This window comes from Dipteris shenzhenensis, chromosome 1 (genome assembly GCF_047967505.1).
Source record: "Dipteris shenzhenensis isolate YYH24624 ecotype China chromosome 1, Dip_SZ_1.0, whole genome shotgun sequence".
NCBI classification, from domain to species: Eukaryota; Viridiplantae; Streptophyta; class Polypodiopsida; order Gleicheniales; family Dipteridaceae; genus Dipteris; species Dipteris shenzhenensis.
In genome coordinates this window covers 5517283-5534028 of record NC_141596.1, presented here as the reverse complement: position 1 = coordinate 5534028, position 16746 = coordinate 5517283, and the positions used below count along the sequence as shown (strand labels likewise).

At 41.9% G+C, this 16746-nt stretch overlaps 1 protein-coding gene across 1 annotated transcript; it reads left to right on the top strand.

The window, feature by feature from the left end:
- The first annotated feature begins 9349 nt into the window (after positions 1 to 9349).
- On the top strand, positions 9350 to 14372 carry LOC147905286 (dicarboxylate transporter 2.1, chloroplastic-like). Its single transcript, XM_087398050.1, has 5 exons — positions 9350 to 10707; positions 12302 to 12615; positions 13259 to 13707; positions 13824 to 13967; positions 14066 to 14372. Exons 1-4 carry the CDS (start codon positions 9862 to 9864, stop codon positions 13937 to 13939), a joined length of 1725 nt encoding a protein of 574 aa, XP_087254176.1. The 5' UTR covers positions 9350 to 9861; the 3' UTR covers positions 13940 to 13967; positions 14066 to 14372.
- The last annotated feature ends 2374 nt before the right edge of the window (positions 14373 to 16746 follow it).

Sequence of the window (16746 nt, the reverse complement as noted above, 5' to 3'; positions counted from 1 at the left end):
TGTTTTTACATCGAGCTCGTTAAGTTTGCTTTTAAGCTTCCATTTTATTGTGACCCCGATAACAAGGGAGGGGTGTTTATGACACATGTCTTCCCAATCAATGCTAAGCTGGTTCTTACCATGTTTTCTTGTTGGATGGTGGCAGGTAGGCAGACTCCCCTCTTCAATAAAAGTGATGCTTGTGAGGACTTATCCAAGCTCAACTTCTATATAGTTTCCACAAAGTCATTTCTACAAAATGACCCACTGCAGGTCTCCTTTATAAACATGGATTCTTTGATTTGTACAATTTCCTTAATTCCCTTAATTTTTCCTCATATCCCTTCCCCCTAAGTTCCCTTATTTTCTCCCTCCTTATTTTCCCTACTTTCTCCAATTCCCCCCCCCATTTTTCTCCTATTTTCTACCTAAATTTCTCCATATTTTTTCCTAATTTTTTCATTTTCTTCTTAAAAATTTCTCCTAATTTTGTATGTTTTCCCTTATTTCTCCTTTCTCAATAGTTTTCTTTATTTTCTTAATCTCTTAATTTTCCCTACTTATTTACTATTTCTCCTAATTATAATATTCCTTGTTTTTTCTTAATTTTTCATAATTTTCCAATTTCCCCATCTTTCCTAATTTTCCCTAATTTTCCTAAGTCCCCCCCCCCCCCCCCCCCCCCCCCCCGAACTTTTCTGTTATTCCCCCTTTCTCTCACTTCCCCCTAACTTTTTCCTATTTCTAAACTATTCTTTCTTTCACTCTTAACCTAACCTAACCTCTCTCCCAAACATAACTACTCTAAACCACCCACCCCCCTACCTTTCCAACTCCCCGACTGGCTGGTTCCTTGAACTCCCTAACTTCCTCGACTGCATTTCACTCACCTATTTAAGGCTTACTCCTTCCCACTTCCAGGTCTCTTGTTCTCCCAAATTGGAGTCCCACTGGTTCCTCTCCCATTTGTTTGCCTTCCCCCACACTCGTTGACTGATTGGAAACTCCTGCTTCAAAGTTCGCATGCTCAAATCCATCTACTCACCCTTATTACCGTCCCTCCCACAACCCCCTACTACGCATGCTCGTCCTATCCCGTACTGATCGTTACCCTTGTCACCCACACGCAGCTCTAACTCCAACTAAGCTCCTTGCACTGCCTGTAGCCGCCTGCTCCGAGCTGTACGTACACGTCTCTCCCGTTTCTCACGATCCTACTGCTCTGAACTTCTGCGCCAGCCCTCAAAGAGATTCTGTGCTACTCCTTGCCTGCCGCACGCTTGCCTCTGGAGTCCGTATAGTTTGCATTCGATGTAGTTGGACGCCCGCGGTTCAACAACCAATGCCTTCTACCCTTTTAGGATTGGACTTACAGGCCTTTTTTAATGATAACCCCCCCCCCCCCCCCCTCTCCTCCCCTCTTCTTATCCACCATAATCTTTGTTTATATTAACCTCTTATTTCTTCCCCCTTCGTATCACACCATTATTTTTTTCACACACACTCTCTCTCTCCTTTACCTTCTCTATAATTCATTTATATTAACCTTTTATTTCCCCCCTACTTTTCACACCTTAATTTTTTCACACACTCTCTCTCTCGTTGCCTTTCTATTTATCCCCTCTTTGCCTCTTCCAAACCCTCTCTCTCTCTCTACCAACCCCTTCCCCTACATTCATTTAAGTCAATTCGCCCCCCCCCCCTTTTTTTAATTTCTTATTGAAAAAAAAGTAAAATCTAAACACCCTTCTCTAGTTATAGTTAAGTTACTTTTATTTTATGCCTTTATCTTTCCCCTCTATAGTTACTTACTTTAAATCTTTCTTTCATTTACCTCTTTCTGTTAAGTGTCTTCCCTCTCGCGTTACTTCTATGGTCCCATGTTTTACTTATGTTTTTACATCAAGCTGGTTAAGTTTGCTTTTAAGCTTCCATTTTATTGTGACCTCGATAACAATGGGGGGGTGTTTATGACACCTGTCTTCCCAATTAATGCTAAGCTAGTTCTTACCATGTTTCTTATTGGATGGTGGCAGGTAGGCAGAGTCCCCTCTTCAATAAAAGTGCTGCTTGCCATGACTTATCCAAGCTCAACTTCTATATAGTTTTCACAAAGTCATTTCTACAAAATGATCCACTGCTGGTCTCCTTTATAAACAGGGATTCTCCGATTTGTACAAACTTTTTCGTTTATACAATTAGTCCTATTCCATTATCTAGCTTCGCTCTTTTGTCTTTTCACTATGCAAAGGGGTGTTGTCAAGTCACACACACACACTCTATCCTCTTTTTCCTTTTGAAAATACTAATTACCTTTCTTCACTTGAAAACCTTTTTAACTATCTCTCCCCCTTTCTCTCTCCATCCAAAATTTTCCCTCACTCCGTTATTCTCCTAAATTCCCTTTATAAAACCCACTCTTGCACCTTTCTTAATTTTCATAATATTTTATAACTTTTTCTATCCTCCCCTTTTTTCCTTTAAATTTGCATAATCTCCTAATTCCACTAATTATTTCCTAAATTTCCTCCATTTTTCTAAATTTCTTTGCTTAATTTTTACTTTTTTCCTAAATATTTTGCTAGAATTGCCTTAAAATTTACCATTTATTCCATACACTTCCTAGGTGCAACCTTTTACCCCCCCCCCGTGCGCTCCTTACCTCTCTGAATCAACAGCTGCAGTGCTGCAGTTCTAACCCATGCCCCACCTCATCCCGTGCACCCCAAAGGCACCAATTCCCATGTAGCATTTGCTTCCAAGGCATCCATTTCTTCATCCATGGCTTTCTCCCATTTTTCTTTTCCCATGGCTTGCTCAAAAGAAGTGGGTTTTGGTTCATGTATCACTTTGACCATATAGGCATAGTGAATGGCTATAAATCCATCATATTTCAGCCTATCCATAGGATACCTAGCTCTGGTAGACCTGCGCAAAATAGGCTCACTACCAGGTGCTCTCAAAACATCCCTTGTCTTCCTTACTCCAGGTGTAACAACAGAAGGAATACCCAACTCATCATCAAGGCTCTGTTCTGAGCCACTGGATTCACCATCCACATAAGAGTGACCTGCATTCACATCAACCATGGGCTGACCTTTTTTCTCTTTTCCTTTTCATGATACTTGCATACCACTATCTGCATTGCTTTGAGGAGATCCTCCTGATCTCAATTTGCCTATCCATGGTGAAGTATGTGAGCCACTGCTAAAGGACACTACAAGTCCACTAATATTTTGTGATTGCTGCTGTGAATTCTGTGCAGCATTGCCATTTTGTGCATCTACATCATCAATCACATTTACTAGTTTATATCAGCTGCTCATCTCATAAAAAACAACATCTCTGCTCATTGTAGACTTACGAGTAGAAGGGTTATAGCATCTATACCCTTTCTACTACAGATAATAACCAATAAAGATGCACTTCTCAGCTTTTGGATCCAACTTGGATCTCAACTCATCTGGCACATGAACATAGGCAATGCAACCAAAAAGTTTCAAATGAGAAATATCTGGTTTCCTACCAGTATACCTTTCCTCTGGCATCATGCCATGTATTGCTGCAGTTGGAGTCCTATGCATTATGTAGACTGCTGTATAGATGCTTCAGCCCAATAATAATTTGGCACGTCTTTTTCGTTAAGCATGGCACGAGATCTCTCTCCAATATGCCTGTTTTTCCTTTCTGCAAGTCCATTTTGCTGTGGGGTATGACTGCATGAATAAAGCTGCTTTATGCCATGCTCCTGCAGGAAACTTGCAAACTCATTTGAGAGGTACTCTCCCCCTCCATCTGACCTTAGGCATTTTATTTGTAGGCCTGTTTCTTTTTCAACCATAGCTTTAAAAGCTTTGAAATGACCAAATACTTCACTTTTCTTTTTCATAAAATACGCCCAAACTTTTTTGCTATAGTCATCAATAAATGTGACAAAATAATGATAGCCTCCAATAGATGCAACTTTAGTAGTCCACACATCATAGTGGATTAATTCCAATGGCCTCTTACTCTCTTGAACATGTATAGGAAATGGTTTCCTTGCCTGTTTTCCAAATTGACAGGCTTCACATACCTTATGCATTTCTTCAACCTTGAACTTAGGCAATCCTGTAATAATATTTTGGGCCTGCATTAATTTAAGTCGCTGTACATTAACATGACCAATGCGTTTATGCCATATATCAATATCTGCAACTACACCGGTCCCATGTGCAAACATTGCTGTACTCAATTTAGGCATGTCCACATCCAACGTAAACATCCTGCCCTTCTTCTTCCCTTTTGCTATCAAGTGACCTTTATTTTTCATATCCTCAACAAAGCATCCATGAGGATTAAATCTGACCTACAAGCCTTGCTCAACCATTTGACCAATAGAAACTAGGTTCTTGGTGATATTCGGGACATGAAATACATCAGACATGTATTTCTTTTTTCCATCCTGCATAGACAAATGAATTTTACCAATCTGCACAATAGGATGTGCAGTATCATCACCAGTCTCCACAAATTCTGATCTTTCCATTTTCCTTGCATTCTGCATCCATTCTGCATGAACTGTCATGTGGTTTGACACACCTGGGTCAACATACCACACATCATTGCTTTCTTCTGCACTTGTCACAGAATTGGTCATGTGCCGCACCATAAACAGATGCTCATTTCTGTCATCACCCTGTCTAATAGAGGATGCATAATTGCCTTGCTGCAATTTTCCAGTCATGATGTCATTATGCTTTTTATAGTAGTCTTTAACCATATGACCCATTTTACCACAGTAGTAGCATTCAACATTGTTGTTTGCATTTTGGCCTCTCTACCATCCACCACGACCTCTTTGGCTCCCCCTGCCTCTAAAGTTACCACATCCTCCTCCATGGGACTGATTTTCTTGAATTTGCTACATATTCTGATTTTTGCCACGGCCTCCAAATTGGCCTGCTCTACCTCTGCCTCTACCTCTTCCAGCTTCTGAGTAGAAGACAACTTCTTTTGAAGTTTCTCTTGAAGAAGATGCACCACCATTTCTTTGCTCTTCAGAAATTAGAAGAGCAATCAACTCCTCAAAATAAAAAAAATTCTCACGGATGGCAATGGATGTCCGAAATTGTGCATAATCCTTTCCTAGACCATTCAAGGTCACAGAAACTAAATCATCATCTTCCATTAGCGACCCAATAGAAGCAAGTGCATCTACAATCTTCTTCACCTTCATGTGGTAGTCATTAATGCTCATATTTTCTCTTTGCACATTATGCAACTCTTGCTTGAGCTGCATTTTCTTGGGTTGCGTATTTATGCTATACATTTTTGTCAAAGTATCCCATGCCTCCTTCGACGTGCTTGCATCCTAAATATGCACAATCATAGAATCTGTGAAATACTGATAGACAGCCAGTACATAACTTTTCTGGCTCTCTCATGCCAGCGTTTAAATGCCTACAACTCCTGTTGATTGGGAACATTAGGAATAACTGGTTCTTATTCAGCTCCAGTAATGAACTCCCAATAGCCTTTTCCCTTAAGGAAATTCGTCATTCTAAACTTCCATGCTGGGAAGTTATTCTTGTCAAGATTTTCAGTGACAATTTGTGAAAGAGCATCATACGCCATTACAGAACACTGCAAAATATTCTGTCACTGCAAAAACTTCTGCCTCACAAGGGCAAATCTGCAAAACTGACGAGAGTGGTATTTGACCACACAGTCACTTCCTAGTGACGATTATGCATCAACAGGCAATAAGCATGATTCTACCACTCCCAATATCTCTGCGCACAGGCATACGATGTAATTTCTGCGATAACTTTTCACCGACTTGCAGAACAGTGGTCGCATAGTAAAAATAGGGCACTTTTTCGAGTGCCTGCGGAAAACTTCCGCCACCAATATGGGCCCTGAAATGGCCTCGAATCAAAAAATAATTTCAGCAAGGGTTTCGCTGTCTCCCATAGCATATACTGCCCTCTCGCCACATCGCGAAGGGCGTCCCAATCAGAGACAGTGCACTCTTGCACTTTCTGGCTGTACTACCTGCAGAGATTTGCTCCCAAACTCGAAAAAAAAGGAAAGCAACACTGATCCTCTTACTAGGACACCGCGAACTTGGTTTGCTTTCTTGAGCTCCTTACCATGAACTGAGCTCTGATACCATGTGAAGAGAGTGGAAGAGAAGGAAGGAGTCTCACTTGCAGCTTTCTCACATACACAATGGGGGAATATACACAAAGGTGGAGGCTGAAAACAGTTTTCCTCTTCTTAGTTGTGAAAGCCAAAAGAACTCTAAGTACAAAAGAATAGTTAAACCCTATATGTGGGTCTCAAACCAAACTCAGCTAACTAAGGTGGCATACTAACTGAGCCACTAACTAGAGTACATAAAGATAGCTGTCATCCATCTATTATTCATGGGTGGTGTACCAACCGCATCTGCAGCTAACAAGTCGGTGGCATAAATGCACAACGGTCACCCTGGCATATCACGAGTGGAGCTTGATATCTCAACAGCATGATCAATAGCTTGTCCACCTCCCAATACATTAAGTTTGTCCCATTCACAACTAGCGAGGTGCTTTATACAAACTTGGCATAGGGTTATTTTGGAATTTTTATAAGACCACATCATTTGTGAGTGGGTTTCTTTTGGGTGTGCATAAAAATAAGGGTTCCTCTACAAGTCATCCACACCATTTTGCTACGTTTATGATAAAGATAAGTTCATGAAAATAATGGTACCTCCACACCATTTGCCTAAGTTCATGGAATAAAGCTATTGCACTTTCCCTTCCTCTCACTCTAGTCACACATTTCACTTTTTGGCATTAGTCCTCCTTAATGCCCAAAATCTCTTATGCCTTGGCCATTCCACAACAATCTTTCCATGGATGCATGGTGTTTCTCTTGGTAGACCACTCGATGTATCACCATCTCTCAAAGGTGTGCTTGGGTTCATGCTAACTTGAAAGTTGATGTGCCTAGGATGGCCCTTTGATCTTTGATCTTTGATATTCATTCTCCACATTACCCTTTGATCTATGGCTATTATCCTTCACATCAACCACCATCTTAGGTTTTCCATTCAGGCAGTTTCTTATCCCTCACCATTGTGGATGATGTTTTCAACAGAGGAGTCATGGATGATAGTTCATGTTACTTTGTGTTTGCCTTGGTGGTTCATGTGATGTCTATCGATGAGTTCCTTAATGGTGGGTCCTCTCTGCTGTCCTTTAGTCTCACATATCGATATTGTTGTGGATGTTTTAGTTTTGCATTTGCCTTGTTTACAATACAAACATTATTGTACAATGAAATGGCACTCTTGACGACCCCTCTAGATTTTCAGCTAGTTCTTATGTTTTGAATCCAATAGGTTGGTCCATAGTGTGTTTTGCCTTTTCTTCACTTTTCTCGACCTACATTGCCTCTACTTTTACGTTTAATTAAAGAGTTAACAAAATCACACTCAACTTACTAAAATCATGCTGTATTGCCAATGTCTAATTCATTCTTCCAATCAGCTAACCCAACAAATCCATTGCAAGAATCATTGAGCCCCCCATCAACGATTTCCTTAATAAATATCATCCTTTGTCGTTAACAGTTTCCACCTCTCACACACCTTCTTATGCTCCTATTGATTGGCCTTACAAGTGTACTTTTTGTTGTGTTGTTACATTTGTCATAGCTAGGTGTACTTGTGTTATTTTGATTGGACTTAAAACTGTACTTTGTGGTGTGTTTTTGCATTTGTCATAACTAGGCATACTATGCATCTCTTGATCTCCTACTTAGTGTCGTATGTTAACCTTGGAGGGCCAATGTATGAATTGATGGTCTCTTGTAGGCAAAAAAGAACCATTAGCTTTGCAAAAGATATATGTACAAGATAAAACCTTTTTGCTAAAACTAGGCCACACTCAAAAGCAAAAAGTGAAGGATTTTTGTTTTCAAAAAATTTCTTATAGATGAGTGAAAATTTGACATGTGGTGTTTAGAGAAGCCAAAATCTAACATATGCTACTAGGTTCCCTGCATTAAAACCCATCAAAATTTTGTACTCTATTCTATTTGGTATATTATTTTGCCAAGTGGCCTCATAATACTTCACATGTAAGAATAGGCCCATGAATAACAAAGAAGACTAAGGAAAAATATCTTGTACTTTTGACTACCTCTATGCTCTATTACTTTTCACATATGAGGATCTACATACTCTAATTAAAGGATTCATTTCAACCAACTGAAAAGAGTCATCGAGACAAAACAAGGAATTCCTTGGCTCACTTGAACATTGGTGCCCATAATCATGCACTTTGGGAATGGGCTACATTTCGATAGATTGGTAGATAAATGTAGGTGAAGAGAGTAGTGGACAATATTGCTCTAGTCATTTTGTGGTTATGATTTGTGTTGCATGATGCCACTAGAAAAGAGCGTTGTCATCGCTTCAAGATGATTTTTTCATGTTAGTTTCGTTAAGAAGTGAAACTTTTATATTGGCATTGAAAGTTAAAATGCCCTAATAAAAATAAAATTTCCAGACATTCGCCAAGATTTGAAAATATTATGCAAAAATTTTAATAGTTTTGCCAAGATTTACACATTTTACTTAGAAATTCTAAAGAAAATATATAAAATCATACTATGTTTTGTCAATATCGTGAAACTAAAAAACTTAGCTTGATAAATTTTTGCCAAGGTTTTAGATTAATATAAAAGTAAAGCTTCGATAAAAACTATGGAGATCATTCACATTCAAAATCAGAATGTTCTTCTTTGACACTTGGTGTTTCTCTAGCTTGTTGACATCATCTCCACCACCATGTTTCATCTGTACTGGACTTCCTCTGCATCTTAGAGCGCATTCTCACGTCTGCCAGGTTACATGGCTGCAAAATAGGGAAAGAGCGTAGGAACAAGCAATCCATTTCTTGTGCCGTACGTTTTGTGTTCTTGTCAGAAAGATTGTTCTTATAGCTCCTCCATGTGTCGAGGCATCCATTGGCTATTAACATTCGAAGAATTCATATCCCTATAAACGCAGCTATTATCATCCAATATCTCGATGTTAACGGGTGCACTGAGATGAAGGCGATAATGACGGAGACCTCCCAAAATACAAAATTTCCGCATTTCATGGCTGAGCGTTGGCACTTCATGGGATGCCTTTTTACCTATTGAGGAAAGGTGACTTTGGTTGCATGGGAAGCCCGGCATCACACACACACACACACACACACACATTTTTAGTGAAACACATACTTTTTTTTGGGGGGTGAAAATAGTGAAAAACACACACACACACACACACACACACATTTTTAGACACACACACACTTTTTTTTTGGAAATCACACACACACACACTTTTTTTTAGTCACACGCTCGCTCTCTCTCTCCCCTTGCTAGTCGGCGGATAACCCCCGTTGTGAAACGACAAGCTTCGTCTCCATTGGCCTCCTGCACTCCGCCTCCTTCGCAACTCTCCAAGCTCGCGCGGGGCGATCGGTACCCACACTCTCAGAGAGAGGTTTGGGGCCAACCTTCTGAGTTCAGCTCCTTCTGCGCGATGACGATTGTCTTTGAGTAGCAGATCGTTGGCTTGGAAGCAGCTGGGGAGCTTGCTTGCGCGCCGAATAGCCCTTTGCGATTCACCTTTCAGAGACGGACGGTGCAACAGTTGCCAATCGGGGCTGAACGAATCTTTGAACCCGGGCTTAGCACGAGCAGGAAGGATCGAATTTGGATTGCAAACAATATTCTGAGATTCATATCACTTTGCATGCAGTGCCGGAATCTGCAAGAACCTCGTAGGAAGGGATTATAGCGACGACATTTCGATCAAATAACGCTTTTGGTGTTTGCATTTCCAGTTCCACAATGGATGGGCTCATCTTAAAGACTCCCTGTGTTCCTTCCTCCTCGTACTTCTCCCTGTCTCACCGTCCGCATGTGCACAAGTCAACAGCCTTACGTTGCTCGTCAGTTTTACCAAAACTATCTTTCTCAGTCAATGGATCTGCGTTTTCTGCTGCTGCCTCTTCTACCTTTTTCTGCCCGCGATTTAACTCCCTGAGTAATGATTTGTCCCTGCAATTCAATAAGTCTGCAAAGCGTGAAAAGCCTGGGATCGCGTTGGCTGCACAAGATGATGGGTCTGCCGTTACGGCAGTAAAAGCCCCTTGGCAGGGCGCGAAACCTTTGCCCCTTGCTATCTCGGTTGGGGTAGGTATCATTCTCAGGTTTTTTGTTCCGAAGCCAGCTGCGGTCACCTCCCAGGCATGGCAGCTGTTGGCTATTTTCATTTCTACAATCACAGGATTGGTTCTCAGTCCGTTGCCTGTGGGAGCCTGGGCTTTTCTGGGCCTCACCGTTGCAATTGTTTCAGGAACGTTGTCATTCTCCGCTGCTTTCGGTGCCTTCACCAATGAGGTTATCTGGCTCATTGTTATATCTTTCTTCTTTGCAAGAGGATTTGTAAAGACGGGTCTCGGCGACCGTATTGCAACATACTTTGTGAAAATGTTGGGCAAAAGTACGTTGGGGCTTTCGTATGGGTTGACTGTCAGTGAAGCTCTTATTGCTCCTGCCATGCCGAGCACCACCGCACGTGCAGGTGGAGTATTTTTGCCTATAATTCAGTCTTTGTCCTTATCAGCTGGGAGCAAACCGAACGACCCTTCATCGAAAAGGCTTGGTTCGTATTTGATTCAATCTCAGTTTCAGGTTCTCTCTCTCTCTCTCTCTCTTTTTCCCTTCCCTGTGTTCTGTTGTTCTTTACCTTTCACCCGTCTTTGAATAAACAAGCTTAGCCTGCAATCTTACTCGATAACTGTGTGCTTGTTATGAAAATCAATGGGTTTTTTGGGTTCTGATCTGACACAGAGAAGAAGAAGAAGAAGAAGAAGAAGAGGATGATGTATTATCCTCAGCCATGGGACGTAAAAAATTGCAAGTATAAAACTCCAGAAAACAGATAGACTCCTCCCATAGAGGGGGAGAGACTATTATGTGACATCGTGTGTCTCAAGGTAGTCTCTGTGTTTGAGAAGACGAATGATGTGTGTCCCTAAAGCCAAAGGTGAAGCCTTGAGCAGTAGGTCCGGCAGTTGAATGTTTTTCTTAAGGGGGGTGCTGAAATCATCCCTGGTGTGCATACCGGGGGCAAACCATAACCAGGTGTTCCTCTATATCCAGAAGACCTAAATCACAGAACTGACATTCTTTTACCTCTTGGCACCTTATCCCATGCTCTCTTCTCAATCCCTAGCATATGTGATGGGGTTCGGAGAGATGCAAGAGCTCTCCACTTGTGGGAAGGCATTGGTTTACTTATGTATACCTGTGTGCTGACTGCCCTCTGTGTGTACAAGGACCAGAAATCTGCTTCATAACAGTAGTACTCAAATTCGGCCTTTTTCTGAGCGCCATTTGCTATGGAGTGCATCCAACAAACCATGGTGGAAAATCTCCTCATCCATCTCTTCGAGTGGTAGATCCAAGTGCTTTTCTGTATTCCACCGTTTGAACCAGCCATGGAGATCTTACCTACCCGGATGACAGTATTTTACTTGTGATTTTTCTGTGGTTTCTTGCTCCTGCTTTTGGTACCCTCTCATTGTCCATGGGCTTGGTTTTGAAAATGTATCTGAAAACTCGTTCCAAAGCATGAATCTCTATAATCTTGCAGCTTGTCTTCAGGGGCAACACTGAGTAGGGTGTGGTAACTTTGAACCCGCAAATGCCCTCTAAGGAAGGATTGTTAAATCTTCTCTATGTCATCCCAAGTTGACTGCGAAATGCCACCACCCCACACTTTCAATCCATACAGCACGGTTAGTAATACATATGCATCGAATAGCATATGACGTGTGTTGCATCTCTGCTTACTCATCCAAATTATGTGCCATTTGTCGGAGGACAACTAGTGCAGCAGATTATAGGAGTTCTAAGCCTCTAGTTGGAGAGCTAGATCTGTATCCTGACACACATTGAGAGGTCTTTGCAAGTGTCAGATTATTTTTCGTGAAGTTTGCCTCCCTTTGTTGTCCTCCTCTGGTGGAGACGATGCCTCTTGCATTGGGTCTTTCCTGGATATGATATTTTTGATTGGCATGGTCTGGGCTTCTACTTTTGACTTGGCCACGGCAATTGATGGGTCCTGACATCAAGGCAATGTACTTGAGTGTGTGGGTGCTTATTTATTAGCAACCAGATGATCCTTGGATTTGAATTCTATGAAATGATGCACGTGTTTGTTTTCCCAAATTTAGGAAAAAGCTGCATGTAAGCTAGCAATTTAACACTCGCAAATTTACAGGCTGCAGGGAACTCGAGTGCTCTCTTCTTAACTGCAGCGGCCCAGAATCTCCTTTGTCTGAAATTAGCAGAGGAATTAGGGGTTGTTTTGTCAAATCCTTGGGTTACATGGTTCAAAGCTGCAAGTGTCCCAGCTATTGTCGCTCTATTAGCAACTCCTCTCTTTCTGTACAAGATTGTGCCACCAGAGGTCAAGGAAACGCCTGATGCACCAGCCATCGCAGCAAAGAAATTGCAGGATATGGGTCCTGTGACACAAAATGAATGGGTCATGATTTCAACAATGCTGCTTGCAGTCACTCTCTGGGTATTTGGGTAATGCTCTTTCGACCAGTCTGGATTTGTTTGAAATTTGTGTCTATTTAAAAGAAACCAACGTGACTAAATCTAAGTGGTCTATTGTCAAGTTAACACTAGCCTTGGCACAATGTCGATTGCGCTCGCTGTTTTTTAAGGGGTATGGAAAAAACCGATCTTACCAAAAATGTCATCATACAAGGTTTTCATTTTTATACAGGGACATATATGCACGTGCATGTGTGTAATGTTGATGTGGCATCATTGACAATGCACCGTAGGCATCTGTCCAAGGATTGGTTTAGCAATGACTCATCACAAATTCTCTTTCTGTGAATACGTGACCTAGACTTTATAGTTCTACGATGTGCAGCTGAAGTCTATTTACCTGAAAGTATTTTTAAGAGCTCACTGTTCTTGTTATGTCCCTTTACTGTAACAAAAGAGGATGGGAATCTCACAGAGGAAAAGGAACTTGTTTTTATGTGATTTCCCTAGTAATTTGTTTGTGGAGGAAACCACAGCCTTAAAATTTTTCATTTTACTTGTATAATGAAGGTGTAAACCATGGAAAAGTTCCTATTGCATTTTAGATAACTCAAATTTTCCTTACTTCTCGATATCTGTACTATGGTGCTGACCAGTAGACTGTCTACTACAGAGACAAGATAGGTGTCGCAAGTGTTGTAGCTGCGATGCTCGGGCTTTCAGTATTACTCCTGTTGGGTGTGCTGAACTGGGATGATTGTCTCAGCGAGAAGTCAGCATGGGATACACTTGCTTGGTTTGCTGTGCTGGTAGGCATGGCAGGCCAGCTTACCAGTCTTGGTATTGTACAGTGGATGTCAGGTTGCGTTGCCAAGATATTGACATCATTTTCTTTAAGCTGGCCAGCAGCATTTGGCATTCTTCAGGCATCATACTTTTTGATCCACTACCTATTTGCCAGTCAGACTGGTCATGTAGGGGCACTTTACTCAGCCTTCTTAGCCATGCATCTTGCAGCTGGTGTCCCAGGTGTACTTGCAGCCCTGGCTTTGGCTTACAACACAAACCTTTTTGGAGCTCTCACGCATTACAGCAGTGGACAGGCTGCTGTATACTATGGAGGTATGTGGCAAATCTAGGATTCTTAATTTGACAACTTACATATACAAATCATTTTGTTTCCATGGCCAACATCTAATTTATATATTGCTGACGAAATCTCTTTCTGCCATGCACAGCTGGCTATGTCGAGCTGCCTGAAATTTTTCGAACAGGGTTCATTTGTGCTGTATGGAACTGCATTTTGTGGGTGGTTGTTGGCCTTGGTTGGTGGAAGGTCTTAGGTCTCTACTGATTCATCTATGTTGTCCAGGGACCTTCTGGTAAGTTTGTAAGGCCTTTTTAATTAAAAAGTCTGGTTTGCAGACTAGCAAGTTGTCTTTGAGTTTTTCACCAACATTCAATTTCTATTCTTTGGCAGGGGTTATGTTGGTTATCGCAAAGGAATGTTTTCCATCTTCACTTGGCTCAGGAGAATTGAACAGGAGCCATGTCAAGATTCATTTTTTCCCCCGCTAGCCGTGCCAAAGATTGATCCCCACCCCAATTGTAATCAACTGGTTTGATTTGATTTTGTTGTAGCAAGAAGACATTGATTCAGTTGTTTCTTTTCTTTACTTAGTGCACCCTTACTGTTTGAAGTGCATGCCTGTGTGCAGGGCCCAGGCAGACTATCGATTTTGAGATTGAGATTGAGAGAGAGAGAGAGAGAGAGAGAGAGAGAGATAGAGAGAAGGGGGGGGTTGAGGGAGGGAGGGGGGGGGAGAGAGAGAGAGAGAGAGAGAGAAGGGGGGGTTGAGGGAGGAAGGGGGGGAACGGGAGAGGAGAGGAGAGGGAGGGACGGAGAGAGATGCTTTGTGACCCTTTAATGACAAATTGAGCATTTTTTGGGTGCCTAGGTTAGAACAAATTTTTGGTTCTGATGGATCTTGTCATTGAGAAATATAAGATTTCCACCCTTAATGCTATCTGGAAATGCAAGCTGCTTTATCTTTTAAACAGCAAGTTGTCGAGATTTTTGTCATCTTGTAATTCAGGAGGGTTGCATCTTCTTTTAATACGAGATGATGTTTTTTGAATATGTTGCCAATCAGTGGTCTATCAAAGGAAAGTTTATTGCATGCGTCGGATGTGATTCTTAAATACCCCAAGCTTCATGGCATCTGAAGAGCCTTATTGCCAGTTGTTCCATTATCTGCAGCGCAGCAGTAGTGCTAGTCTTCATCCATGGCTTGAAGTGCCCCTGGCTTGAGAGGACAGATAGAAACTTACCTTGTTGTTGTGTATATAGATACATGAATTCTGAAGTGTGATATCTTTATGCTCAAGATGTTATGCACCCACTTTGGCCACTGGCCACCCATGGCATGACTAGACAGGGCAAAGTTATTTATGTAGAGCATTCTGGACGATTCTTGTGTGGCATAAGAACTGTATGCATTCTGTTGTGCTTTTAATGACATAACCTGAGATATTGACATGTAAGGTTGGAATAGAATGCTGATTCTATGCTATAGACCGGGAAAGGTGAATACAGGAACATGCCCAAACTCATCTGCGAAAAGCACAACACAGTGTGCAGTGATCTCATTGTAGTGACTCATATAAGGTTGAAAATCATAAACTCCATCACGCCTGTGTGACTGGCGGCAGTGTGTCCAATACTAGATAACCAAGCATCATCTCTAGGTGGAATATAACATGAAAAATTTGGTTATACTCGCTTAAACATCTGAGATGCTATCACATTTTAAACGTATAATGCTTTGATTCAAGTTATTTAAATCTTAGGGATTCTAAAATTGAGCCACAGGACATGGACATTCCTGATCCATCTTTTGGTAACTGATGCACTTTTGATGTGGATTAGAGGACTCATGCTCAATAAGCTCAAATATCAGCTTGGACTTGCACAAAGTTGCACCTGTGCCTCTCAACACCCAGGCCCATCCAGCACCTTTGGCTGGTTAAATAGTCTGTCAATTGGTTGGCCTTGTTCACCAAGTATCCGACACTAACCGTTGGAGTAGATGACTAACTGTTGGAGTAGATGGTTTATTGGCCTACCTGCAAGCTCCCAAATGAGGACGACATGGTACCTGCAATTGGATTGGGGGATCAGAGAAGCTGCCATATGGGCATGCGGAGAAGATGCCGCATGGGTGGATCTGTGTGGAGAGTTTCATCCACGAGGGCTGCAATGAGGTCAGCACATGGGCTGACATACAGGTAGCACGCTATAGCATATGATGTAATAAACAGAGCTGCCACAAGGGCAGTAGAGGCAAGCTTAAAAGAGATGTACATTGGCTGATGTATGAGCAGCGAGATCCAGTTGGAGACCTACTGTGTAAGCAGAGGATAGAGACCAGCAACAGTGGGCAGCAGATGGTCCATGTGTGGCTAGAGGTAGGGCTAACATGTGGGCTGGGAATGGTGGGCTGTTGGGCATCTGTGGCCCACTGATAGTTGGCAGTTTACAGACAGCCAGTCTGTCTGGTAGGTATGGTGGTCTGTGGAAAGTGGGTAGTTGGACTGCCATACGAGCATACACAATAGGGGTGTGATTCCATTCTGCATCATGGAGTGATTAGAGCTCAAGAGAACACAACTCCAGGAGGAATTGTTTTACAAACCATGCATGGAGCTCTGATGTGTGCTGCGTGAAAACAACTCCCACTTCAATGTTGCACTTCCCTTTGTGAAATTCAGCAACTTCTTTCTTCTTCTTAGATAATGGAAGCACCCTTGCCTTTCGTGGGGGAACCCCCCCCCACCCCCCCTTCCAAAACTCCGAGGAAAAAAAAACAAAAATGAAAGAAAAATAGGGTGAAATGAAGAAATGGGTATTCGATTACGAGGGTGGAGTGCAGGCAACAAAAATAAACACTACACGATCAGGACTGATGCATCACACCCCTGAGCATATCAATGAAAGAAGCACAGTTCAGGACTGGCAGTGAACAAAAGAAAACGATTGCTCGAATGTTGCAACCACAAGGCGAGAGAGATACATTATGCAAGGGAAGGCACAATAGAGAGAAGGAAGAAGGACAAAAGGATAGAAGGAAAGAGACGTTTGGCTATGGCGAAGTACTTGCC